Below are 24,723 nucleotides of genomic sequence, written 5' to 3'. Positions count from 1 at the left end.
ATTCCAAAGCTATGAAGTTCCTCTCTATATAGCCTTATAATTTTTGTAGTGATAAATGGCAGTATATCAACCAACTTCCTTGGAATAGTTAATGGCAGAGTTTCTGGTATTTTTCATGCCAGGATCTCAGCAAGCTTGAAAGAAGTACCTGATTTGTTAAAAGCATTAAAAACAAACCTCACCTATATCATTGTCTTTTGCCATTACCTTATTGTTGTGTTCAGTTGCTCAACCATATCCTACTCTTTGCAATCCCATGGACTGCAGCATGCCAGGTTTCCCTGTCCTTCACTATTTCCCAGTGTTTGCTCAAACATGTGTCCACTGAGTCAGTGATGCCATCCAACCATCTCATCCTCTGTTGTCTGCTTCTCCCACTGCCTTCAATCTTTCCCAGAGTCTTTACCATTACAAATAACTTGATATTTTAAAACTTTAGTAGTGGAAGGCAAAAATTGATTATATACATAGATTCTGCTTTTGTGCATGTGTACTATGTTGCTTCAGTCATGTACAACTCTTTGTGATGTTATGGACTGTTGCCCACCAGGCTCCTCTTTCCAAGGAATTCTCCAGGCAATAATATGGTAGTGGGTTGCCATGCCCTTCTCCAGGGGATCTTCCTGACCCAGAGATCAAACCCACATTTCCTGTGTCTCCTGCATTGGCAGGCAGATTCTTTACCACTAGCACTTCCTGGATGACAAGAAACTATTGTATCCCACCAAAAAAAGATATTCCATATCCAAGGGCAAATGAGAAGCCCCAGCAAAATGGTAGGAGGGGCGAAATCACATTTAGAATCAAACCCCATACCCACCAGAGATGCTTGGAGGGCTCAAACAAACCTTGTGTTCACCAGGACCCAGAGACGCCACAGAGACTGAGCCAGAACTGTATTTGAGTGTCTCCTGAGGAGGTACAAGTAAGCAGTGGCCTGCTGCGGGGGCGGGAGCTCTGGGTGTAGCAGACTTGGGTGTGGCATAAGCCCTCTTGGAAGAGGTCACCATTAACCCCACCATAGAGTAACCAGAACTTACACAGGATTGGGGAAACAGACTCTTGGAAGGCACACAAAAAAAACCTTGTGTCATTACCTCCACCATACTTTAGCCTCAGGTCAAACAACAGGGAGGGAACACAACCCTGCCCATCAACAGAAAATTGGATTAAAGATTAACTGAGCATGGCCCCGCCCATCAGCAAAAGACCCAGTTTCCCCCTCAGTCAGTCTCTCCAATCAGGAAACTTCCATAAGCCTCTTATCCTTATCCATCAGAAGGCAGACAGAATGAAAACCACAATCAAAGTAAACTAACCAAACTGATCACATGGACCACAGCCTTGTCTAACTCAATAAAACTATGAGCCATGCCAGGTAGGGCCACTCAAGACAGATGGGTCATGGTGGAGAATTCTGACAAAATATGGTTTTCTGGAGAAGGGAATGGCAAATAACTTCAGTATTCTTGCCTTGAGAACCCCATGAACAGTATGAAAAGGCAAAAGGATAGGACACTGAAAGATGAACCCCCCGGGTCTATAGGTTCCCACTATGCTACTGAAGATCAGTGGAGAAATAACTCCAGAAAGAATGAAGGGATGGAGCTGAAGAAAAAACAACACCCAGTTGTGGATATGACTGGTGATGGAAGTAAAGTCTGATGGGGTAAAGAGAAATATTGAATAGGAACCTATAATGTTAGTTCCATTGGAAGTGGTCAAACAGGAGATGGTAAGAGTGAACATCAACATTTTAAGAATCGGTGAACTAAAATGGACTGGAAAGGGTGAATTTAACTGAGATGACCATTATATATATATTACTGTGAGCAAGAATCCCTTAGAAGAAATGGAGTAGATGACATAGTCAACAAAAGAGTCCAAAACGAAATACTTGGATACAGTCTCAAAAATGATGGAATGATCTCTGTTCATTTTCAAGGCAAACCATTCAATATCACAGAAATCCTAGTCTATGCCCCAACCAGAAATGCTGAAGAAGCTGAAGTTGAAGGGTTCTATGAAGACCTACAAGACCTTCTGAATTAACACCCAAAAAAGATGTCCTTTTCATTATAGGGGACTGGAATGCAAAAGTAGAGAGTCGGGAGATACCTGAAGTAACAGGCAAATTTGTCCTTGGAGTACAAAAGGAAGCAGGGTAAAGGCTTTGCCAAGAGAACGCACTTGTCAGAGCAAACACCCTCTTCCAACAACACAAGAGAAGACTCTACACATTGGCATCACCAGATGGCCAATACTGTAATCAGATTGATTATATTCTTTGCAACCAAAGAATGAGAAGCTCTATACAAGTCAGCAAAAATAAAGACTAGGAGCTGACTGTAGCTCAGATCATGAACTCCTTATTGTCAAATTTAGACTTAAATTTAAGAAAGTAGGGAAAGTCACCAGACCATTCAGATATGACCTAAATCAAATCCCTTATGATTATACAGTGGAAGTGACAAATAGATTCAAGAGACTGATAGACAGAGTGCCTAAAGAACTATGGATGAAGGTTTGTAACATTGTACAGGAGACGGTGATCAAAACCATCCCCAAGAAAAAGAAATATGAAAAGGCAAAATGGTTGTCTGAGGAGGTCTTACAAATAGCTGTGAAAAGAAGAGAAGCTAAAGGCAAAGGAGAAAAGGAAAGATATGCATTTGAATGCAGAGTTCCAAAGAATAGCAAGGAGAGATAAGAAAGCCTTCCTCAGTGATCAGTGCAAAGAAATAGAGCAAAGCAATAGAATGGAAAAGACTTGAGATCTCTTCAGGAAAATTAGAGATACCAATGGAACATTTCATACAAAGATAGACACAATAAAGGACAGAAATGGTATAGACCTAACAAAAGCAGAAGATATTAAGAAGAGGTGGAAGAATACACAGAACTATACAGAAAAGATCTTCATGACCCAGATAACCATGATGGTGTGATCACTCACCTAGAGCCAGGAATCCTGGAATGCGAAGTCAAGTGGACCTTAGGAAACATCAGTACAAACAAAGCTAGTGGAGGTGATGGAATGCCAGTTGAGCCATTTCAAATCCTAAAAGATGATGCTGTGAAGGTGCTGCACTCAATATGCCAGCAAATTTGGAAAACTCTGCAGTGGCCACAGGACTGGAAAAGGTTAGTTTTCATTCCAATCCCAAAGAAAGGCAAGGCCAAAGAATGTTCAAACTACCACACGATTGTACTCATCTGATACACTAGCAAAGTAATGCTCAAAATTCTCCAAGTTAGGCTTCAATAGTACGTGAACCGTGAACTACCAGATGATCAAGCTGGATTTAGAAAATGCAGAGGAACCAGATACCAAATTACCAACATCCTTTGGATCATCAAAAAAATAAGAGCATTCCAGAAAAAACATCTACTTTTGCTTAATGATGATGACAAAGCCTTTGACTGTGTGGATCACAACAAAATGTGGAAAATTCTGAAAGAGATGGGAATACCAGACCACCTGACCTGCCTCCTGAAATATTGGTATGCAGATCAAGAAGCAACATTTCGAACTGGGCATGGAACAACAGATTGGTTCCAAATCAGGAAAGGAGTGTGTCAAAGCTGCATATTGTCACCCTGCTTATTTAACTTATATGCAGAGTACCTCATGCAAAATGCCAGGCTGGATGAAGCACAAGCTGGAATCAAGATTGCTGGGAGAAATATCAGTAACCTCAGATATGCAGATGACACCACTCTTATGGCAGAAATTAAGAATGAAAGAGCCTCTTGATGAAAGTGAAAGAGGAGAGTGAAAAAGTTGGCTTTAAACTCAGCATTCAGAAAACTAAGATCATGGCATCCAGTCCAATCATTTCATGGCAAATAGATGGGGAAACAATGGAAATGGTGATAGACCTTATTTTCTTGGGCTCCAAAATCACTGCAGGTGGTGACTCCAGCCATGAAATTAAAAGATGCTTGCTACTTGTGGAAGAAAAGCTATGACCAACCTAGACAGCATATTAAAAAGCAGAGCCATTACTTTGCCAACAAAGGTCTGTCTTGTCAAAGCTGTGGTTTTTCCAGTAGTCATGTATGGATGTGAGAGCTGCACTATAAAGAAAGCTGAGCACTGAAGAATTGATGCTTTTGAACTGTGGTGTTGGAGAAGACTCTTGAGAGTCCTTCGGACTGCGTGGAGAACCAACTAGTCTATCCTAAAAAAATCAGTCCTGAATATTCATTGGAAGGTGAAACATTCATTGAAGCTGAAACTCCAATACTTTGGCCACCTGATGCGAAGGACTGACTCACTAGAAAAGACCCTGATGTTGGGAAAGCTTGAAGGCAGGAAGAGAAGGGGATGACAGGATGAGATGGTTGGATGGCATCACCAACTCGATGTTTGAGTAAGTTTGAGTAAGTTCTGAGAGTTGGTGATGGACAGGGAAGCCTGGCATGCTGCAGTCCATGGGGTCAGAAAGAGTCAGACACGACAGAGTGACTGAACAGAACTGAGTACCACCTGGGAAGCCTACATATAGATAGATAGATACATACATACATAGATACATACGTAGATTCTCCTTTTGTGGTATATGCTTGTTATTGGTTCAATTTACTTCTTTGAAATTTAATGGAACCTAAAAAGTAGTTTAATCAAGGCCTTAGAGCAGTTTTTGCTATAATATACAAATAATTGACATTGTAATATATCTAACTTCTTATCTAGATAAATATTCCAGAACTTCTCTTCATTGTTGGTTTTTTCACATAGGCAAAATAAGCTTAATTCATGAAAGGAGAACCAAAGAAAATACCAGAATAATAATTAGGTTAATAATATTGGTATTGACATTGAAGAATTAAGCAGAGATGACCATTTGTTCTCATGAGCAACTCAACTGCTAATTCTCTTGGTTTCAAGACTCCCCTTTGTTTGGATGCATTATTTATATGATTATTTTAGAGTTAACTTACTCTAATGGGTTGACAAAATCCATGCAAGTCCTTAACAGTATTTCTGAATGCAGATCAGGAACCCATCTGCAAATAAGGTGAAACATGCAGTTATAAAGAGAAACATTAAATTACATGTTATACTTTGATATTTTGTCTATAAATAGTGTTCATATATAATTTTATGCAGCATAAAACATATCTTCTGCTTCTAAGATAAAACATATTTTTTATTCTCTAACAATATAGTGGGATAGAATATATGTGGCAGGAATAATTCCATGTTAAGGGACAGTTTAATGGAACTTGGTTTGCATGTTCATGTGTAATGTTTCAGAAGCCATTGTCTTAACAGCTCTGTCCATATGTTTGAGATGAGAGAGTGTTTCCTTGAGAGGGAAAGAAAGTTTTTAATTTGTGGTCAATTTTTTTCTTCCTTTTGAAGGTTTATTAATGATAATTTGTACCAGTAAATTGAGATTGAAATAATTGAAACTCCTAGGATATTTATTTATTTTACAGCCAGTAACTTTGTGTTATCAATTGTCATAACTTTAGTGACTTTTATTTAACATATACTTTTAAGGTAAATATTGAAAAACCATTATACTCTTATCCTAAAAATTACACATACACACCAAAAAAAAAAAAAACATCCAGACTTCATTTTCTAAATCATAAACTGCTAAGCTTTTGCCTAGCTAACTGATCTTTGAATGTCTGAGTACCTAGATGACCTAAACAACTGGCCAATTTCATGAAATACACGAACTGTTTAAAAAAATCAGTCAAATGGATTATATAGCAGTGCAATTGAAAGAAAAATGCACAATGTGAGAGTTAAGGTGTATTCATGGCCTTAACTGGGGACTATAGCCCTGGAGGCAGCCTCTCAAGAAGCTCTGAGAAACTGCTCCAAGGAGCTAGAAGAGTAGGCTAGTTTATTTGTGATTTTGTTTCTGTTAGAGAAGACAATACAGCATACCTCTTGGTGAAAACTACTAGTTGCAGAGAACAGAAGTCTCACGTTTATGATCATAGTGCTCTTCTATGTATGGGAATATGCAAGAAGTGAAGTTTATTAAAATTCTTCCTGAAGTACATGTAACTCTCTATGGCTCTGTTTGTCCGAAGCACACAGTCTCTCTATTTTCTTTAATGTCCTCTATTGAAAGCATAGAGTGTGCTGAGTCAGTCAAGGACGATAGTGGATTAACCTTTGTGGACTTGGGTGGAGAGTGGGATCTTCTTTGCTCTTGTTCTGCTCGAGTGCCCCCCTTTAGGTCATAAATTCAAAGTTGGGGAGGCATTTCATGTCCCAAAGCTCCGGGAAGGCTCATTCCTATGTCAAGGTCAGATTTCATTGATAAACAATCCAATGTGCTATGACTAGGTCCTTCTAATGGTAACCATAATGGCTCTGGACTACCTGTCTTACTAGTCTGTTATGGTACAGGAAGTGATTCTCCCTTGTTGTTTCTTCTTATATCTACTATAGCACTATTATAATCATTTTAATTCTATATAGAACTGAATATTCAGTCAGTCATTTCAAGTCTCTTAGTAATCATTACTTTTGTCAGAGATTCAGCTTTGAATTGGGTAACACACGAAGAAACCATCTTCTGGAATAAGCAGAATACATGTTATGTTACCAGAAGTAATAATAAGGTCATAATAGGGATTCATGCAGTGATCAGCCAGCATCAAACCAGTTCTTAAGAGATCACCAAGACTAGGGAACAGACTGTTTAAGGCAGAAACCTGATTTTCTTTTTTGTTTATAATGTGGGTGATTAAACGTGTTCTATTAACAAGTCCGGTTAAGTCATTACACTTAAGTGACTGTTGCCATATAAATCCAGTCCATAGCTGAGGAAAGGCCCCTCCTGACAAGTGGGAGGTTATGTTTTTCTAGTGAAATTTAGCTCATTGTTCTGGTTGAGCTTGAATAACTTTGATAGAAAATTCATATTTATGTTAAAATTTTTGAAGGGACCATCCAATCAGAGTGTTAGGAGAAATCTACCAAGGTGAACTAGAAGTATTGGACATAGATAATTGACCATAGGTCAAAACATTAGATTTTTAAAATTTTTCATAGGATTGTGCCTGTGTTAGAAAAATATTTGATTCCTATGTAGAAGTCCCAAGAAATCAAGATCTGCTCTGGTACTTTGGAATAAATATCTGCTTCTTATGCCCTCATCTTCTCTTCCTATTGTGGATGTTGTTTCTCTTCTGTTTGAGCATTTGTGTCAAGGTGAGTTTGAGGTTAGTAGTCCTCTCTATAGACAAGTCTAGTTCAGGGGCCCTTTTTAAGTGGGAAATATGAATCTAAGAGTCAATTCCCTTTAGTTTTGTTGTGCATAAACAAGCTAAGAGTAGTTGATAAGGGTCTATCCATCTAGGCTTGAAAGAGTCCTTTAAATGATATTTTTTTTCCAGTATATATTCTCCGGAATGTAGTTCATGGGCTATCTGATTCTTATCCAAAGACAGATTACTGTGATAAACTTCAGAAACAAGCTTAAAATGTCCTTTTAACAATTCATTTAAACTTCTGTGACAATATAATATATCAACAGGAGCTATCTAGGACTATAAAAGTGTATTACTGAAACATTATTTTTCTATAAAATTATCCTCATTTCCACAAAATACTGCCAAACTAAGACTAATTTATTTGCAAAATAAGTCTGGTTTCAATAAACGTGGCCTGATTATTTATATAAGTGTACCAGGAATAGCAATTGTTTATATAGGCTCTTTAAATTTGGTTGCTTTTTTTTTTTTTTTAACTTATAAACAGTCCCAGACTAAAGTTTATAAGACTTCTCAATGCCAGGAAAATTATGCCTAGGACTTGCCATCAGATTTACCTATGATACCTATAGATCTGGGTGAATTCCTCTCAAGTCCCCAAAATAGCTTGAGAGCCCTTTCTTATTCACCTGATAAGGTTGCTAAAAGAAAAGAAAGTGTTAGTTGCTCAGTCAGATCCAACTCTGTGACCCCATGGACTGTAGCCCACTGGGCTCCTCCATCCATGGGATTTTCCAGGCAAGAATACTGGAGTGGGTTGCCATTTCCTTCTCCAGGAGGCCATCCTGACTCAGGGATTGAACACAGATCTCCTGCATTGCAGGCAGGCACTTTACCCTCTGAGCCACCAGCCAAGGTTGCCAAGAACCCTGCAGATAAGGGAGTAGGCTGTCACTCTAAGGGGTTTCATGGCTTCATAAAGTCTTTCTTGGGGTTTCCCATGTGGCTCAGTGGTAAAGAATTTGCCTGCGACAACGCTAGAGGCTCAGGAGACACAGGCTGGATTGCTGGGTCAGGAAGATCCCTTGGAGGAGAGAATGGCAACCCACTCCGGTATTCTTGCCAGGATAATCCCATAGACAGAGGAGCCTAGCTCACTAGAGTCCATTGGATCGTTAAGAGTCGGGTATGCACATGAGCACAACTGAGCAACAGAGCAAGCACCCATGCGCAAAGTTTATATTAGTTTTTTAAAGCTGACTGGTTATATCTGATTCTATGTTTACCCTCAAACACAACATTCCAGTCCAAGCTATGATAATTAACCAATGTTCCCATTGTGCCCTGTTAAAAGGAGAACAGATTTTTATTGAACTTACGCAAATAACTATATTTCCATGAAAATAAGAATAAGAAGTATCCAATTCTGGAGGGATCTGGTAGGAAAAAAAGAAAAAAAAGATAAATGTTTCACTTCTACTTACAAAGGTATAATTTATCAAGTGGTTGTTAGTCATTGTGCAAGAAAGATTTCCTTCTATCTAGAAAACAGGTAAGCAGTGATATTTTAGACAAAAAGTCTAAAGAGAAAAAGTCTAAAAAATTAAAACACTATCATCAGTTCATTCAGTCCTATGCAATTAATTTTGTTGCTTTTCTGTTAACAATTTTATGAAGTCATCAGATTGTTCATTAGAATTCTTTAGTTTCTTACCCAGTTCAGTTGTATAATCTGAAAGTTGTCAAAAACCTGTAATTTTCTGTAAAGCAATTATCCTTCAATGAAAAAATAAATTATTTTTTTAAAAACCTGCAAATGTCCCCAAAAAAGCCCTTTCTATGAATCTTTTTGAAGATGAAGAATTTTAATAAAAGTAATAGAATAAAATAACTATAAATGACAGACTTTTAAAATAGCATGTTTAAGGATTTGGTTACTATTGACAAAGAAATTTGGTTATTTCTGTTACATTTTAAGATAATTTGGACTATGATAACATAATAGGACAACTAAATTTTAGCAATTTCATATAAACTCTAGAATATTTATATTAACAATATTTACTCATACAATATTACCTAAGGTTCATCATCATTTATTTAACAATGTTAATCATATAACTTAATATATCAAGTAAACCTAAATAGTTTAATAACTTTCTTTGTTTTTTTTTTTTTTAATTTTTCCTTGATTTTTCCGGGGCTCTCTGAGAAATGCCAACATTAGCAAGAGATCATAACAGAGAGATTCAAATTCTAGTTTTGCCTGATTGGCAAACTTATGAACATATTCTGTTACCTCTAGGAACACACATTTTTCCACTGATAGACAGAGAGCCTGATGAACTATGGATGGAGGTTCGTGACATTGTACAGGAGACAGGGATCAAGACCATCCCCATGGAAAAGAAATGCAAAAAGGCAAAATGGTTGTCTGAGGAGGCCTTACAAATAGCTGTGGTACAAGACATTTGATTTAGGTCATACCTGAATGGTCTAGTGGTTTTTCCTACTTTCTTCAGTTTAAGTCTGAATTTGGCAATAAGGAGTTCATGATCTGAGCCACAGTCAGCTCCTGGTCTTGTTTTTGCTGACTGTATAGAGCTTCTCCATCTTTGGCTGCACAGAATATAATCTGATTTCGGTGTTGACCATCTGGTGATGTCCATGTGTAGAGTCTTCTCTTGTGTTGTTGGAAGAGGGTGTTTGCTATGACCAGTGCGTTCTCGGCAAAACTCTATTAGCCTTTGCCCTGCTTCATTCCCTACTGCAAGGCCAAATTTGCCTGTTACTCCAGGTGTTTCTTGACTTCCTACTTTTGCATTCCAGTCCCCTATAATGAAAAGGACATCTTTTTTGGGTGTTAGTTCTAAAAGGTCTTGTAGGTCTTCATAGAACCGTTTAACTTCAGCTTCTTCAGCGTTACTAGTTGGGGCATAGGCTTGGATTACCGTGATATTGAATGGTTTGCCTTGGAAACGAACAGCGATCATGCTGTCATTTTTGAGATTGCATCCAAGTACTGCATTTCAGACTGTTTTGTTGACCATGATGGCTACTCCATTTCTTCTAAAGGATTCCTGCCCACAGTAGTAGATATAGTGGTCATCTGAGTTAAGTTTACCCATTCCAGTCCATTTTAGTTCACTGATTCCTAGAATGTTGACATTCAGTCTTGCCATCTCCAGTTTGACCACTTCAATTTGCCTTGATTCATGGACCTAACATTCCAAGTTCCTATGCAATATTGCTCTTTACAGCATTGGACATTGTTTCTATCACCAGTCACATCCACCACTGGGTATTGTTTTTGCTTTGGCTCCATCCCTTCATTCTTCCTGGAGTTATTTCTCCACTGATCTCCAGTAGCATATTGGGCACCTACCGACCTGGGGAGTTTCTCTTTCGGTATTCTATCATTTTTCCTTCTCATACTGTTCATGGGGTTCTCAAGGCAAGAATACTGAAGTGGCTTGCCATTCCCTTCTCCAGTGAACCATATTCTGTCAGACCTCTCCACCATGACCTGACCGTCTTGAGGGGGTAGACTAGCCCAAAGGGCCTTTTTGGGGACTCAAGGCCCCAGATAGAGTTCAGGCAAATGAGACAAGTCTATTCTGGGTACCTTTGTGGTCACCAAAATTTTCAAATGAAAGACAAATGCGCAACATGAGTGTTGTGAGTTAAGCTTTATCCAGGGTCTGAATGAGAACTATAGCCCAGGAGATAGCATCTCAGATAACTCTAAGGAACTGCTACAAAGAGGTAGTGGTGAAAGCTAGGTTGTATGTGACTTAAAGGGAATATCTCATGCAAAGTCGGGCTCAATAAAGGACAGAAATGGTATCGACCTAATAAAAGCAGAAGATATTAAGAAGAGGTGGCAAGAATACACAGAAGAACTGTACAAAAAAGATCTTCATCTTTCTAAAGTCCATATATATGTGTTAGTATACTGTAATGGTCTTTATCTTTATGGCTTACTTCGCTCTGTAGAAAGATGGTAACGATAACCCTATATGCAAAACAGAAAAAGAGACTCAGATGTATAGAACAGACTTGTGGACTCTGGGAGAAGGCGAGGGTGGGATGTTTCAAGAGAACAGCATTGAAACATGTATATTATCTAGGGTGAAACAGATAACCAGCCCAGGTTGGGTACATGAGACAAGTGCTCGGGCCTGGTGCACTGGGAAGACCCAGAGGGATCGGGTGGAGAGGGAGGTGGGAGGGGGGACTGGGATGGGGAATACATGTAAATCCATGGCTAATTCATTTCAATGTAAACAAAAACTACTGTAGTGATGTAAAGTAATTAGCCTCCAACTAATAAAAATAAATGGAAAAAAAAAAAAAAAAAGATCTTCATGAGCCAGATAATCATGATGGTGTGATCACTCACCTAGAGCCAGACATCCTGGAATGTGAAATCAAGTGAGCCTTAGGAAGCATCATTACGAACAAAGCTAGTGAAAGTGATGGAATTTCAGTTGAGCTATTTCAAATCCTGAAAGGTGATGCTGTGAAAGTGCTGCACTCCATATGTCAGCAGATTTGTAAAACTCAGCAGTGGCCACAGGACAGAAAAGGTCAGTGTTCCTACCAATCTCAAAGAAAGGCAATGCCAAAGAATGCTCAAACTACAGCACAATTGCACTCATCTCACACACTAGTAAAGTAATGCTCAAAATTCTCCAAGCCAGGCTTCAACAATATGTGAACTGTGAACTTCCAGTTGTTCAAGCTGGATTTAGAAAAGGCAGAGGAACCAGAGATCAAATTGCCAATATCTGCTGGATTATCGAAAAAGGAAGAGACTTCCAGAAAAACATCTATTTCTGCTTTATTGACTATGCCAAAGCCTTTGACTGTGTGGATCACAACAAACTGTGGAAAATTCTGAAAGAGATGGGAATATCAGACCACCTGACCTGCCTCTTGAGAAATCTGTATGCAGGTCAGCAAGCAACAGTTAGAACTAGACTTGGAACAACAGACTGGCTCCAAATAGGAAAAGGAGTACATCAAGGTTGTATATTGTCACCCTGCTTATTTAACTTCTATGCAGAGTACATCATGAGAAATGCTGGGCTGGAAGAAGCACAAGCTGGAATCAAGATTTCTGGGAGAAATATCAATAACCTCAGATATGTAGATGACACCACCCTTATAGCAAAAAGCAAAGAAGAAGTAAAGAGCCTCTTGATGAAAGTGAAAGAGGAGAGAGAAAAAGTTGATTTAAAGCTCAACATTCAGAAAACTATGATCATGGCAAATAGATGGAGAAACAGTGGAAACAGTGGCAGACTTTATTTTATTTTGGGCTCCAAAATCACTGCAGATGGTGACTGCAGCCATGAAATTAAAAGACGCTTACTCCTTGGAAGAAAAGTTATGACCAAACTAGACAGTATATTAAAAAGCAGAGACATTACATTGCCAACAAAAGTCCATCTAGTCAAAGCTATGTTTTTTCTAGTAGTCATATGTGGATGTGAGAGTTGGACTGTAAAGAAAGTTGAGTGCTGAAGAATTGATGCTTTTGAACTATGATGTTAGAGAAGACTCTTAAGAGTCCTTTGGACTACAAGGAGATAAAACCAGTCCTTCCTAAAGGAAATCAGTCTGAATATTCATTGGAAAGACTGATGGTGAAGCTGAAACTCCAATACTTTGGCCACCTGATGCGAAGAACTGACTCATTTGAAAAGACCCTGATGCTGGGAAAGATTGAAGGTGGGAGGAGGAGACAATAGAGGATGAGACGATTAGATGGCATGAGCAATTCAATGGACTTAAGTTTGAGTAAACTTCAGAAGTTGGTGATGGAGAGGGAGGCCTGGTGTGCTGCAGTCCATGGGGTCTCAGAGAGTTGGACATGACTGAGTGAACTGAACTGAACTTTTTGTTAGGTAATGCAGTCAGCATACATCTTGGTAGAAACTTACCAGTAGTCACAAAAAAAAACCAAAATTCTCAACGTAATGATTGTACTGCTTTCTATGTATTGGAAGATGTTAAGAAGTGTGATTTATTGGAATTCTTTCTGAAATGCATGTAACTGTCTAAGGGTCTGTTTGTCCAAACTGGAAGCATTCTATCATTGTCTTTAATTTCCTCTGTCTGAAACATTGCGTTCATTGTTAGTCAGCAACTACAGTGGGTTAATCTTTGTAAAGTTGAATGGATAGCAAAATACTCTTTGCTCTTTTTTGTTTGTCATATCTTTGGTAGAAAAATAAGTAGTGAAAAATGTGCACATCTGAAGCCTTATTTTTATTGTTGTGATACTAATGCTTGTGTTTTGGTTTCTCCCATGTAATTTTGTAGTAAATTTAATTATCACAAACATAAATGACAGTGTTAAAAAAAATGGGCTTAGACTATAAAGCAATGTTATTCTGGAACACAGACACACACAGAGAAGCATGAAAACATGAATACAAGCCCTCCATTGTATAGGGGACCATCTAAAGTGTTTATTTTTTCTTTTTCCATTTTTTTAAACTAGAGTCTTCAATTTAATATCTGAGTGTTCTCTGTGTTTTATGCAAACTAGATAATCACAAGTTTTATATTTAGTGATAACTAAAGCAGTTGCTTATACAGTACTGTAAATTATCAGTCTATCAACTAGAAAATCTACCTAAGTTACTAAATAATGATATATTCAAAATAACTGGATAACTAATACCTTTTAAATATTGTAGATTTGTGTTTTTGTAGAATAAGTTACAAATTTGTAATTTAAGGTGAAAAATGTCTTCAGAGTTATAGTGGAGATTCATTATTTAAAATATTTTAAAAATACTAGCTGGTTCTGAATCCAAAGATTAATACTGATTATGACTAGAATGTAATCAAAGTTAGTTCAGTCGCTCAGTCATGTCCGACTCTTAGCGACCCCATGGACTGCAGCACGCCAGGCCTCCCAGTCCATTACCAACTCCCGGAGTTTACTCAAACTCATATCCATTGATTTGGTGATGCCATCCAACCATCTCATCCTCTGTCGTCCCCTTCTCCCGCCTTCAATCTTTCCCAGTGCCAGGGTCTTCTCCACTGAGTCAGTTTTTCGCATCAGGGGGTCAAAGTATTGGATTTTCAGCTTCAACATCAGTCCTTCCAATGAATATTTGGGACTGATTTCCTTTATGAAGGACTGGTGGGATCTCCTTGCAGTCCAAGGGACTCTCAAGAGTCTTCTCCAACACTACAGTTCAAAAGCATCAATTCTTCAGTGCTCAGCTTTTTTATAGTCCAACTCTCACATCCATGCATGACTACTGGAAGGACCATAGCCTTGGCTAGACGGACCTTTGTTGGCAAAGTAACGCCTCTACTTTTTAATATGCTGTCTAGTTTGGTCATAACTTTTCTTCCAAGGAGTAAGCGTCTTTTAATTTCATGGCTGCAATCACCATCTGCAGTGATTTTGGAGCCTCCAAAAATAAAGTCTGCCACTGCTTCCACTGTTTCCCCATCTATTTGCCATGAGGTGATGGGACCAGATGCCATCGTCTTAGTTTTCTGAATATTGAGCTTTAAATCAACTTTTTCACTCTCCTCTTTCACTTTCATCAAGAGGCTCTTTAGTTCTTCTTCAGTTTCTGCCATAAGGGTGGTGTCAGCTGCATATCTAAGGTTATTGATATTTCTCCCAGAAATCTTGATTCTGGCTTGTGGTTCATCCAGCCCAACTTGTCTCATGATGTACTCTGCATAGAAGTTAAATAAGCAGGGTGACAATATACAACCTTGATGTACTCCTTTTCCTATCTGGAGCCAGTCTGTTGTTCCAAGTCTAGTTCTAACTGTTGGCTTCCTGACCTGCATATAGATTTCTCAAGAGGCAGGTCAGGTGGTCTGATATTCCCATCTCTTTCAGAATTTTCCAATCAAAGTTAAGGACCACTGATAATTTGTTTCTTATTGTGAGAATTATCTCTGAATTAACTAACTTGCTCCAAGCCTTCTTCAAACAGTGATTGCATGTAATTTAGAAGGATATCACAAACATAGAGACAGCATATATTTTACAGAATATTTGTTCTGCCAGTAACTTGGTTACATTGTACATGAACATTTTCCTTATTCCTATTCTTTTCTCTCTCTTATGTCTTCCTTTTTTTTTTCCACCTTTTTAGAAAACTTTGTTCAATTATTCAAGGAACAATTTTTATCATTTGTGTGTGCTAGACCTTGGAGCTCTACAAAGGAATAGATAGACTTGATTTTAATTTAAGAGCTTCCAGTATAATTTAGGTAGTTTTGGTATGGATAGTGACAACACAGTATAGTACCTGTTACAATAGCTGTTATATTGAGTGCTTATTAGTTTTTTTTATTACTTCTGTAACAAATTACCACAAATTTTATGACTTAAAACAATGCAAATTTATTATCTTACAGTTCTATATGTCTGAAGTCAGAGATTTTACAGGACTATTAACAAGATGTTGGCAAGATAGGATTTTTTTTCTAGACATTTAGGGGAATGTGTTTTCTTTTCCAGCTTCTAGGGGCTGCTTATATTCCTTGCTTATGGTTCTCTTCCTCCAAAGTCTTGAAATTCAGTAACATTGTATATCTTTGATTATTCTGTCACAGTTATATCCCCTCTGACTCTACTCAACCTGGAAACATTCTCTGAATTTGAGATCATGTGATTATGTTGGACCCAGCCTGATAATTCAAAATGATCTCATCCCAACATCCATAATCTTAGTTACAGCTACAAAGTTTATTTTGCCATAGATGTTTAGTTGTTCTAGGGATTAGGATGTAAACATTCTTGGAGAGCCAGCATTCTACCTATCACATGCTACCCAAGTACAGAATACCTCTTCTAGAATGGAGATGAAGAGTGTGTTCAAGGATGGCTTTCTGGAAGAGTAATCCCAGTTTGGACCTAAAGGACAGTAGTCATTAACTAGGCTATAGACAGAGGGTAGAACTGGTGACCATTCCTGGAATAGAATGTGCAAAGACCAGAAGTTAAATGAGTGTCTTTTAGGAACTAAAAATGTTCAGTATTATTTTTAACATGACACAGGCAGAGTGATGCAGCATAGTTATGAGACAAATATCAACAGACCCAATCCTATGGAACTTTGATGACCAGAGTGAAGAGTCTAGACTTCATTCCATGAACTGTGGTCAGCCGCTGGAAGGTTTTAAGCAGATGAATGATATGATCAGATTTCTAACTTTGTAAGTTGGTCCTGCCTGAAGTGCAGGGAAAGGATGGAAGAGAGTGAGTTATGGTGGCAATAAAATCTTGAAAGGAGCCAGTATAGGGATTTAAGCTGGGAATTTGGTGGAGGGGTAAATATAAGTATTGGTAAAACTGGGAAATGTAGAAGGAGAAGGAAAAGTTATGATGGTCAGAGTGAGTGAGTATGGCTGTTGCCAGGTTGAGTTTGACTGATGCTTTAGGTGTAGATTTCCAGTCTATGGCCCAGAAGTTTGAGTAAGAAATCTGGGCTGAAGATAATAATTAGGGACTTAAGGGGTACAGAGGATAATACTCTTTGTGAGGATCAGAAAAGAGAATCTAGGGCTATGCCCTTAGGAAACCCATCAGTTAAGAGAGGTACAGAGGGAGAAGAATTCAACAAATACATGAACAAAAAAAGATGTGCCCAGAAAGATGGCGGGGGGTGTGGAGCAGGGATGAGGAACAGAACGGTAAGGTGTGAAAGGATATTTCAAGAATGATGGTGGAGTCAGTACTCCAAGGCTATCATTGAATATCAAGTCTGAAAGATAAAAAGTAAAAGATTGTTCAGGATGTTATTACTTCTGCAAGAGTTAGCAGTTTTAAGGAATAGGTAGACTCACAATCTAGTGTTAAGTGTGTTGAGAAGAGAATGGACACATAAGAGATGGAGAAAACTGTACTTTTTGGACACTTGAGAAGCACCAGATGCTTGGGTGTGTTGAATGCTGATAAGAAGGTACCAGTCCTCCTCCCCCACTGATATGCAGTAAATGCAGTAGATGCTCACAGCAGAGATGGAGGCAGTGCTCCTCAACTTACTCTCAGCACGTGGCCCTAATGGTAGATGCAAGAAGCATATCCCCCTGGAGAGACAGCGGTGTGGCCAAAGCTTCTACAAGATCTTTGCAGAACCTACAGGAATCCTATTTATTGTGTCCAGAAGCATCACAGAAGAGATACAGCTAGTTCTCCAGGTGACAACTGTAGAACTGCGTGTAATGTAAACTATCTGGTGCCTCCCTGATAGCTCATCTGGTAAAGAATCCGCATGCAACACAGGAGGCTCTGGTTTGATTCCTGGGTCAGGAAGATCCACTGGAGAAGGGATAGACTACCCATTCCAATATTCATGGGCTTCCCTAGTGACTCAGAGGGTCAAAAATCCACCTGCAATGAGGGATACCTGGGTTTGATACCTGGGCTGGGAAGATCCCCTGGTGGAGGACATGGCAACCCACTCCAGTATTCTTGCCTGGAGAATCCCCATGGACAGGGGAGCCTGGCGGGTTATAGCTCATGGGGTTGCAGAGTTGGACATGACTGAGCGACCAAGCACATGTAAACTATTTCACAATGAGAAAGTAGTCTGTGTATCAGCTTGTAGCAAGCATTTCCAAAACAGCCATTTAAAATAGATTAATAAAGCTCCCTACTATTTAAAATAACCAGCCATGACTCTCTCTAATGGCCCACTAATGAAGAAACAAAGAGAAATTATTAGATCTAGGAAAATTAAAAATCTAGAGGAAGTGTGTTAGTAGTAAAGTTGAGTCAATTTACAGACTGTCTTAGAATCCATTAAACATAATTATCAAGTACTCACAGCTTTGAAAAATGACTCTGCATTGTCATTACTCAAAAGTTGGGATTACACCTAAAAGGTCCATCAAAGTCAACTGGTAATGTAAGGTCATATTCTAAAATCTTTTAAGTTAAAAAGGTCTCTCAAAGTGCAAGTCATATCTTTTTCTCAGATTAAATTACCCAACTTGCTTTGAGCATTTATTTCAATATATTGTTTCTGTCAGCATTTCTGAGTTCCTGATAACAGGAACCAAAATAAATTACACTTTGTCCACCACACCCCAGGTGACACTCAGGCTAACTCCAAGGCCACTGTCTGGGAGGATGTAATTTTTTTCCTTGAATAAACAAACTATTTTTTTTTAAGTTAATTGAAAAAAAGGCTGAGTTATACTTACCCCATTTTGTTCGCTTCCCTGGAAACCATTAATTTCAAGGAAAATGGAGACAAGGTAGTCAGTTTTTATCAACAAATTATAAAGACATCAATATAAATCAACAAAAATTTTCCTAGTTGTAAAGCCACTGTAGCAAATTTTTTCTAAGTATTTTTTTGCCACTCTCCAACATGAAGCCTTTTTTTCCCCCAATTAACTTAAATTTCACAGTTGTTTTGGGAATTGCTTCATTGTCCTAGGATTTACTTCTGTGATAAAGAAAAAAAAAGTGAAAAAAAAAGAAAGGCTTTATTTTATTTGACTTAATTGCCTAAGAGCTTTGAAATGTGAACAACTTAACAAAACAACAGATGTGAAATTAACACATCCATGTCTCTTGTTGAAACAGGGAAAAGCAGAAAGAAAGAGAAATGCCAGGATGCTGACTTGTACCCTCTAGTGGAAACAGAACCATGTCCTTGTGATGTGTTTACATCTCATCCTTATGGAAACTGGTCAGATTGCATCCTTCCTGAAAGCAGAAAGGAGACTCACAGAGGACTGCGGGTACAAGGAGACGCCACAGAATGTGGAGAAGGCATGCGCTTTCGGGCAATAGCCTGCTCTGATAGAAATGGAAGACCTGTTGACCCTGTCCACTGCAACAGTTCTGGTAAGGAAATGGGTGAGGAGTAACACATGAGAACACTGACATATAGCCCAGGATGTGTGTCCCAGGTCTAAAATGCATAGCCTTGTTACTTAGTAATTGTTTCAGTTTTCCTTTGTCAAAAACACACTGCCTCTCATTAAGTATGAATATAGGAGATGCACATATCCGTATCTCACTGCTTATCTGGAATGTGAGTGTTCGGGATCTTTGACTCACCTCTCTCTATGCTTCACCTCTGATCGCTTGCTGCCATGTGTGAGCACAGGCTTTCTCTGAGAAAGCCAAAGCCCAGCACAAAGGAATATATTTTATGCTGTTCATTGGTGCTTTAATCACATACATAGAAGGCATCAGGCCTTGAATGTCTTGTAAGGGTGTTGACAAAATACCAATGAAAATGTTAATATTAAATGTTGTACAGTACCATGTGTAAGTACACCTAAATTAAGACTAGAACTATAGGAAAGAAATTAGGCAAGCTGGAAGAATTTTTGAAACTTTAATCAGGGAGAAGACTCTCTTTTTTTATTATTTTTGAACCTTGACATAATTTAAAAGATATGGGTGAACAGAAAAAAGAATGATGGTTGAATACAGTTGGTGTCAACATTGATGGAGGAGGCTGTGACTATTGATAGCAATGGAGCTTATTGAGTTCCTCTCTGCTTTTTGGTTTTTAATTACCTTTAAACAAACAAAAACTAAAGAAGTTAGGGATTTTATAGAAGGTATGAAAAGAGAGAATTTATGTTTGAGTGGTAAACTCTAAAAAAAAAAATAAAATTGATAGATTTGGGTCACTATCATCAAGGCTTTTATATTCTAGTAAGCTTTCTCAATAATATCAGAAATAACAAATTGAATTCACTTTTAACACACAAGTAAATGATAGTTTGTCTTTATTCTATATTGGTAATGTAACAGCTCATTTTATTTAGGCTATGCCTGGATCATTATAGGAATGCAATTTAAGATTTAATAATTTTTAGTTAGCACAGTCATTGTACTGCCTGTTGAGTTAGTCTGCGGTGTTGTATTCAGTGATTTTCCTTTCAGAAACATTAAACACATCACAGACCAGTAATGGACCCATTTGGGAACAACTGGCACCCCACTCCAGTGCTCTTGCCTGGATAATCCCATGGGCGGGGGAGCCTGGTGGGCTGCAGTCCATGGGGTCGCAAAGAGCTGGACATGACTGAGCGACTTCACTTTCACTTTTCACTTTCACGCATTGGAGAAGGAAATGGCAACCCACTCCAATGTTCTTGCCTGGAGAATCCCAGGGACTGCGGAGCCTGGTGGGCTGCCGTCTATGGGGTCGCACAGAGTCAGACACGGCTGAAGTGACTTAGCAGCAGCAGAGTTGGTTTACTCTGATCCTTGTTTTTCACCTTTAAAATACATTGTTGTTGTTTAGGGCTTCCCTGATGACTCAGATGGTAAAGATTCTTCTGCCTGCAATTCAGGAGTCCTTGGTTTGATCCCTGGGTCGGAAGGATCCCCTGTAGAAGGGAATGGCTACCCACTCCAGTTGCTTAGTCACTACGTTGTATCTGACTCTCTTGTGACTCCATGACTGAAGCCCTCCAGGCTCTCTCTCCATGGGATTCTCCAGGTGGGGATAGTGAAGTTAGTTGTCATTTCCTTCTCCAAGGGATCTTCCCAACCCAGTGGTTAAACCCAAGTCTCCTGCATTTTGGTAGGTGGATTCTTTACCACTGAGCCACCTGAGAAGCCCTTAGTATAAATAGTGGTCTATTTTTTAAATTTTCTTGAAATATATTTGATGTATAACATTCATTGCATAAATTTAAGGTGTACAATTTAATTCAAGACATTTGTAGGTTGTAATATATTGCAATTGTAGTGATGATAACCACATATAATATTACATAATCATTTCTTTTCAGTGGTTGGAATAATTTTAGTCTCAGTAAGTTTGGTTATAAGACTATATTGTTGTCTATATTACTGCACTGTGCATTAGATCTCTCTGGCTTTTTTACTATTCATTCCAAGTTCATATTATTAAAAAAATTATCCATTCTTGTCTTATCCCTCCACTCCTATCCCCTGGAAACCACCATTTTACTGTTTTTATGAGTTTGTCACTTGTAGATTACACGTGTAAGTTGATATAATATAGTATTTCTCTGTCTGACTTGTCTCAGCTACTAACCTCTAGGTCCATTTACATTGTCACAGACAGTGAAGGTCTTTCTTGTGGCTAGATAATAGTCCATTGTTTACATACACTACAAATTCTTTGACTCACCTGTCGAGGGGCACATAGATTGTACATTTAGCTGTGGGCAACACAATTCAGTAAATTCTGAATTACCTATGCTAAAGGATTTTATGGAATATTCAAACCACAGATAATATTAGCCAGGTCTCTTTGTCTTTAGCAATATCACTGAGGGGACCAGTATTAAAATTATGTCTCATTTAAAACAAACAGAACACTTCAGAGTGGAATTTGTGTTGGCCTGTGCCAACAGGCCAGATGTTGACTCTGGATGATTATCTAATTCAGTCAATAGAATAGAATGTGCCAAAATAATGATACTTTAGGTGAGTTATTGCCAATTATGTCTCTTATCCCGGTAATATTATTTTCAAAGACTAGGACATGAACGCACCTCAACATACTCCATTCTTCTCTCCCCTATTTCCTGCCTTCATCCCTTCCTTCATTCCCGTCTCTGCTCATGACAGATCTTTGCCCAACTCCTCTGATAAGTCATTGTTTCGTCACTTCCTGTGCCCCGTGCATGTACGTGTGCTAAGTTGCTTTACTTGTGTCATACTCTGTGCAACTCTATGGACTATAGCCTCCAGGCTCCTCTGTCCATGGGATCCTCCAGGCAAGAATACTGGAGTGGGTTGCCATGCCCCCCTCCAAGGGATCTCCCCTACCCAGGGATTGAACCTGTGTCTCTTATGTCTCCTGCATTGGCAGATGGGTTCTTTAACACTAATGCCAATTGGGAAGCCCCTTATTCCCCTTACCCGTCTTTATCTTTCTTCATGGTACTTAATCACTTACTAAAATATTATGCATTTACATTTTAAAAATACTTTCTCTCTCTCTCCTATGATTGGATAGTAAAATTCCAATAAAGAAAGAACTGCTTTTTATTTTTTACTTTTCAGCTATATCCATGGCACCTAGAATGATGCCTGAAAGTTAGTAGGTATTTAAAACATATTTGTAAATATATGACTAGACCATCAGGTCTTAATAAGTTTGCCTTCTAAGTATTTTCTCAAGCTTCTCTTTTCCTCTTGCTGTCTACTACACCCAGTGACATATTTTACAATATTGTCTTAACTACCTGATATCTATTATTCACTAAGAGCCATCAATCATCACACTAAAAGACATGTGTGACCATGCCAGTGCTGTGCTGGCAGTTTCTCCTGGTTTCTTCTGCATGTACCAGCTCCTTAACAGGACACCAAAGGAGTTCCATGACTACGTATTCCACCTGGCACACTCTTTCTCCTCCTTTCATGAGGCTCCTCTTCCTTTAGTATAAGACAAAGTGATGCCTGGATCCAGGAAGCACTTTTCCTACTTCCATTTCCAGGGTAGGTGAGAGGATCATCCTTTTCTTCCTTTATCAATATATTTGGATTTTCTTTTAGCCATATACTTTTCTGTTTCTCTTGCTAACCTGATTGTTTATTGAATCAGGTACATTTCAATTCAGGTTTATTGACTCAAGTTCATTGCTCCATCCCCAGGGCTTAACACAGTGTCTGGTCCACCATAGACTGTCAGTTATGTTGGTTGAATGAATGAAAAGTTGAGTTTAGATATGCCCAGAGGCAACACGCATGGCTTGATAAAAGTTCTGAGTGTGTGTGTGTGTGTGTGTGTGTGTTAAGAGTTGTTTGGGTAGACTAGCTGAGTACAGTAAATATGGAGCCACAGAGAAATTGACTCTAAAATACAGGGTCAGACAAAATAGAATATTTTGTTCTATTTTGCCCTTAAAAAGAGTTTGGGATTGGGGGAATCCTAATTGTACTGGAATGAAATTGTATTGCTACCAGTAGACAAGGGATATTTTTGAAAGAATGGGAAAAATGCAGAAAAACAATTTTCCTAGTGATCCAGTGAGAACTATGTGAATAAAATTTTAATTCATCAGATTATAAAGTGAAAATGTAATCTGTTTCAAATCAGATTCCAGATAAATTACAACTGAGTTTGATAGGCAGTTAATTATCTTCATTAATATTTCACCCAGGAATAACTTGGCATTTGCAACTTAAGTCTAGTACACCAATTTGATTAATTTGCTGTTATATATAAGGAGGTATGGATAGCAAACAAAGCATAATAGTCTAAGAAATCTTTGTGATCTAAAGAATAATATTTCATGTACTTGCAGTTACTGACAAAATGTGAATTTAATCTTAGTACCTTTAGAAAATTTAGTTTCTATGACTGTATTGAATTTTATATTATTAAAAAGATTTAGCTCAACTACTTATGGGCTAGTTTATTTTGGCCAAGATAGGAAATTGAAATTTACATCTTTATTAACTGAATTGTTTAAGAGAGCATTTTATGAAGTGTCCTGGCAAAGAGTTGTGTGTATCAAAGATAGGACGAACTTTTAAATGTATTGTGAGCTCTCCTTTATGAGTCCATCAGGCAGAGAGACTGAGTAATTATATCTCTTGCAGAAGGAAATAGCAACTCTCTAGTCATCTGCACCTTTTGCCAAATGACCTGTTTCCTAAATATTCTGCACCTGTGTGTTTTTTCAGATGTTGAAAAGCTCTTCAAATCATCACTTGAGAAGGAATAATAGTGTCTACTCCTTAGCAAATTAAGTTTGACAAGATGGATATGCTTCTGTGTTTTCTATGTTGAGATTTTGCTTCATTTGCTTCATTTTTCCTGTGAATGTTGCTATAAAAATCCATATGAAATCACTACTTAGAGATGCTTCGATCCTCTATCCATGTTTCTCCATTCCAGTGGTTCTCCCTGACTTGCTCAGACTTCTTACCTTTCCCTTAGATCCACGACAGTGAGGACCCACCACCTGGCCTTCCTCAGTCTTTCCTTCCACCATCCTTTGGTCCTGTTTCAATGAGAACAGTCTTTCCCACAGGCCAGTATGATGATCACTGCCATAGGTTTTTAAACTCTCATTGTCAACTGACTGCCCAGGCCACTTAGTGTGACATACAAGACATGATTTTGCCCTTTGTTAACCCCTGAAACCTCATCCTTTTTCCTTCCCATGCTGAGCCCCAGCTGTCTTAGAATCTTGCATATCTCAATGCATACCATTTCTTCTCATGAGGCTTTTGCCTTCTCTACATACACACTTTAATTTTTCCCCCTTGCAACCTAATTCTCTAGTAGACTCCTAGTAACCTTTCAGGACTTGGGTTAGAAATGTCACCCTTTCTGGGAAATTCCAGGCAATCTTGCTAGACAGTTCTTTCCCAAATCCTAGAACCTTTTAGAAGTTAAGTATATCTGCTGTAAATCCCTCTAAAAAACAGGCCCCAATCCTAGTACTTCTCATATTTTACCTGCTGTGTGTCTAGTCTGTCCTGCCCCAGAGGAGTATGGCATCCTTAAGAGAGGGACTGTGTCTACTTCATTACTGTCTGGCCACAAACACCTGGCAAAGAGTCAG

At 38.5% G+C, this 24,723-nt stretch overlaps 1 protein-coding gene across 1 annotated transcript in view; it reads left to right on the top strand.

Moving 5' to 3' along the window:
• The window catches only part of THSD7B (thrombospondin type 1 domain containing 7B), a 970,494-nt gene that overhangs the window by 690,235 nt on the left and 255,536 nt on the right, over window positions 1-24,723 (top strand). Inside the window, exon 14 of the mRNA XM_070476270.1 lies at window positions 18,785-19,048. Within this exon, the coding sequence (XP_070332371.1) occupies window positions 18,785-19,048 (264 nt within the window). The remainder of the gene's footprint in view (window positions 1-18,784; window positions 19,049-24,723) is intronic.

This window comes from Odocoileus virginianus, chromosome 13, assembly GCF_023699985.2.
Source record: "Odocoileus virginianus isolate 20LAN1187 ecotype Illinois chromosome 13, Ovbor_1.2, whole genome shotgun sequence".
Classification (NCBI taxonomy): domain Eukaryota; kingdom Metazoa; phylum Chordata; class Mammalia; order Artiodactyla; family Cervidae; genus Odocoileus; species Odocoileus virginianus.
Note: the sequence above shows the minus strand (reverse complement) of the source record. Positions and strands in the feature narration are given on the sequence as shown.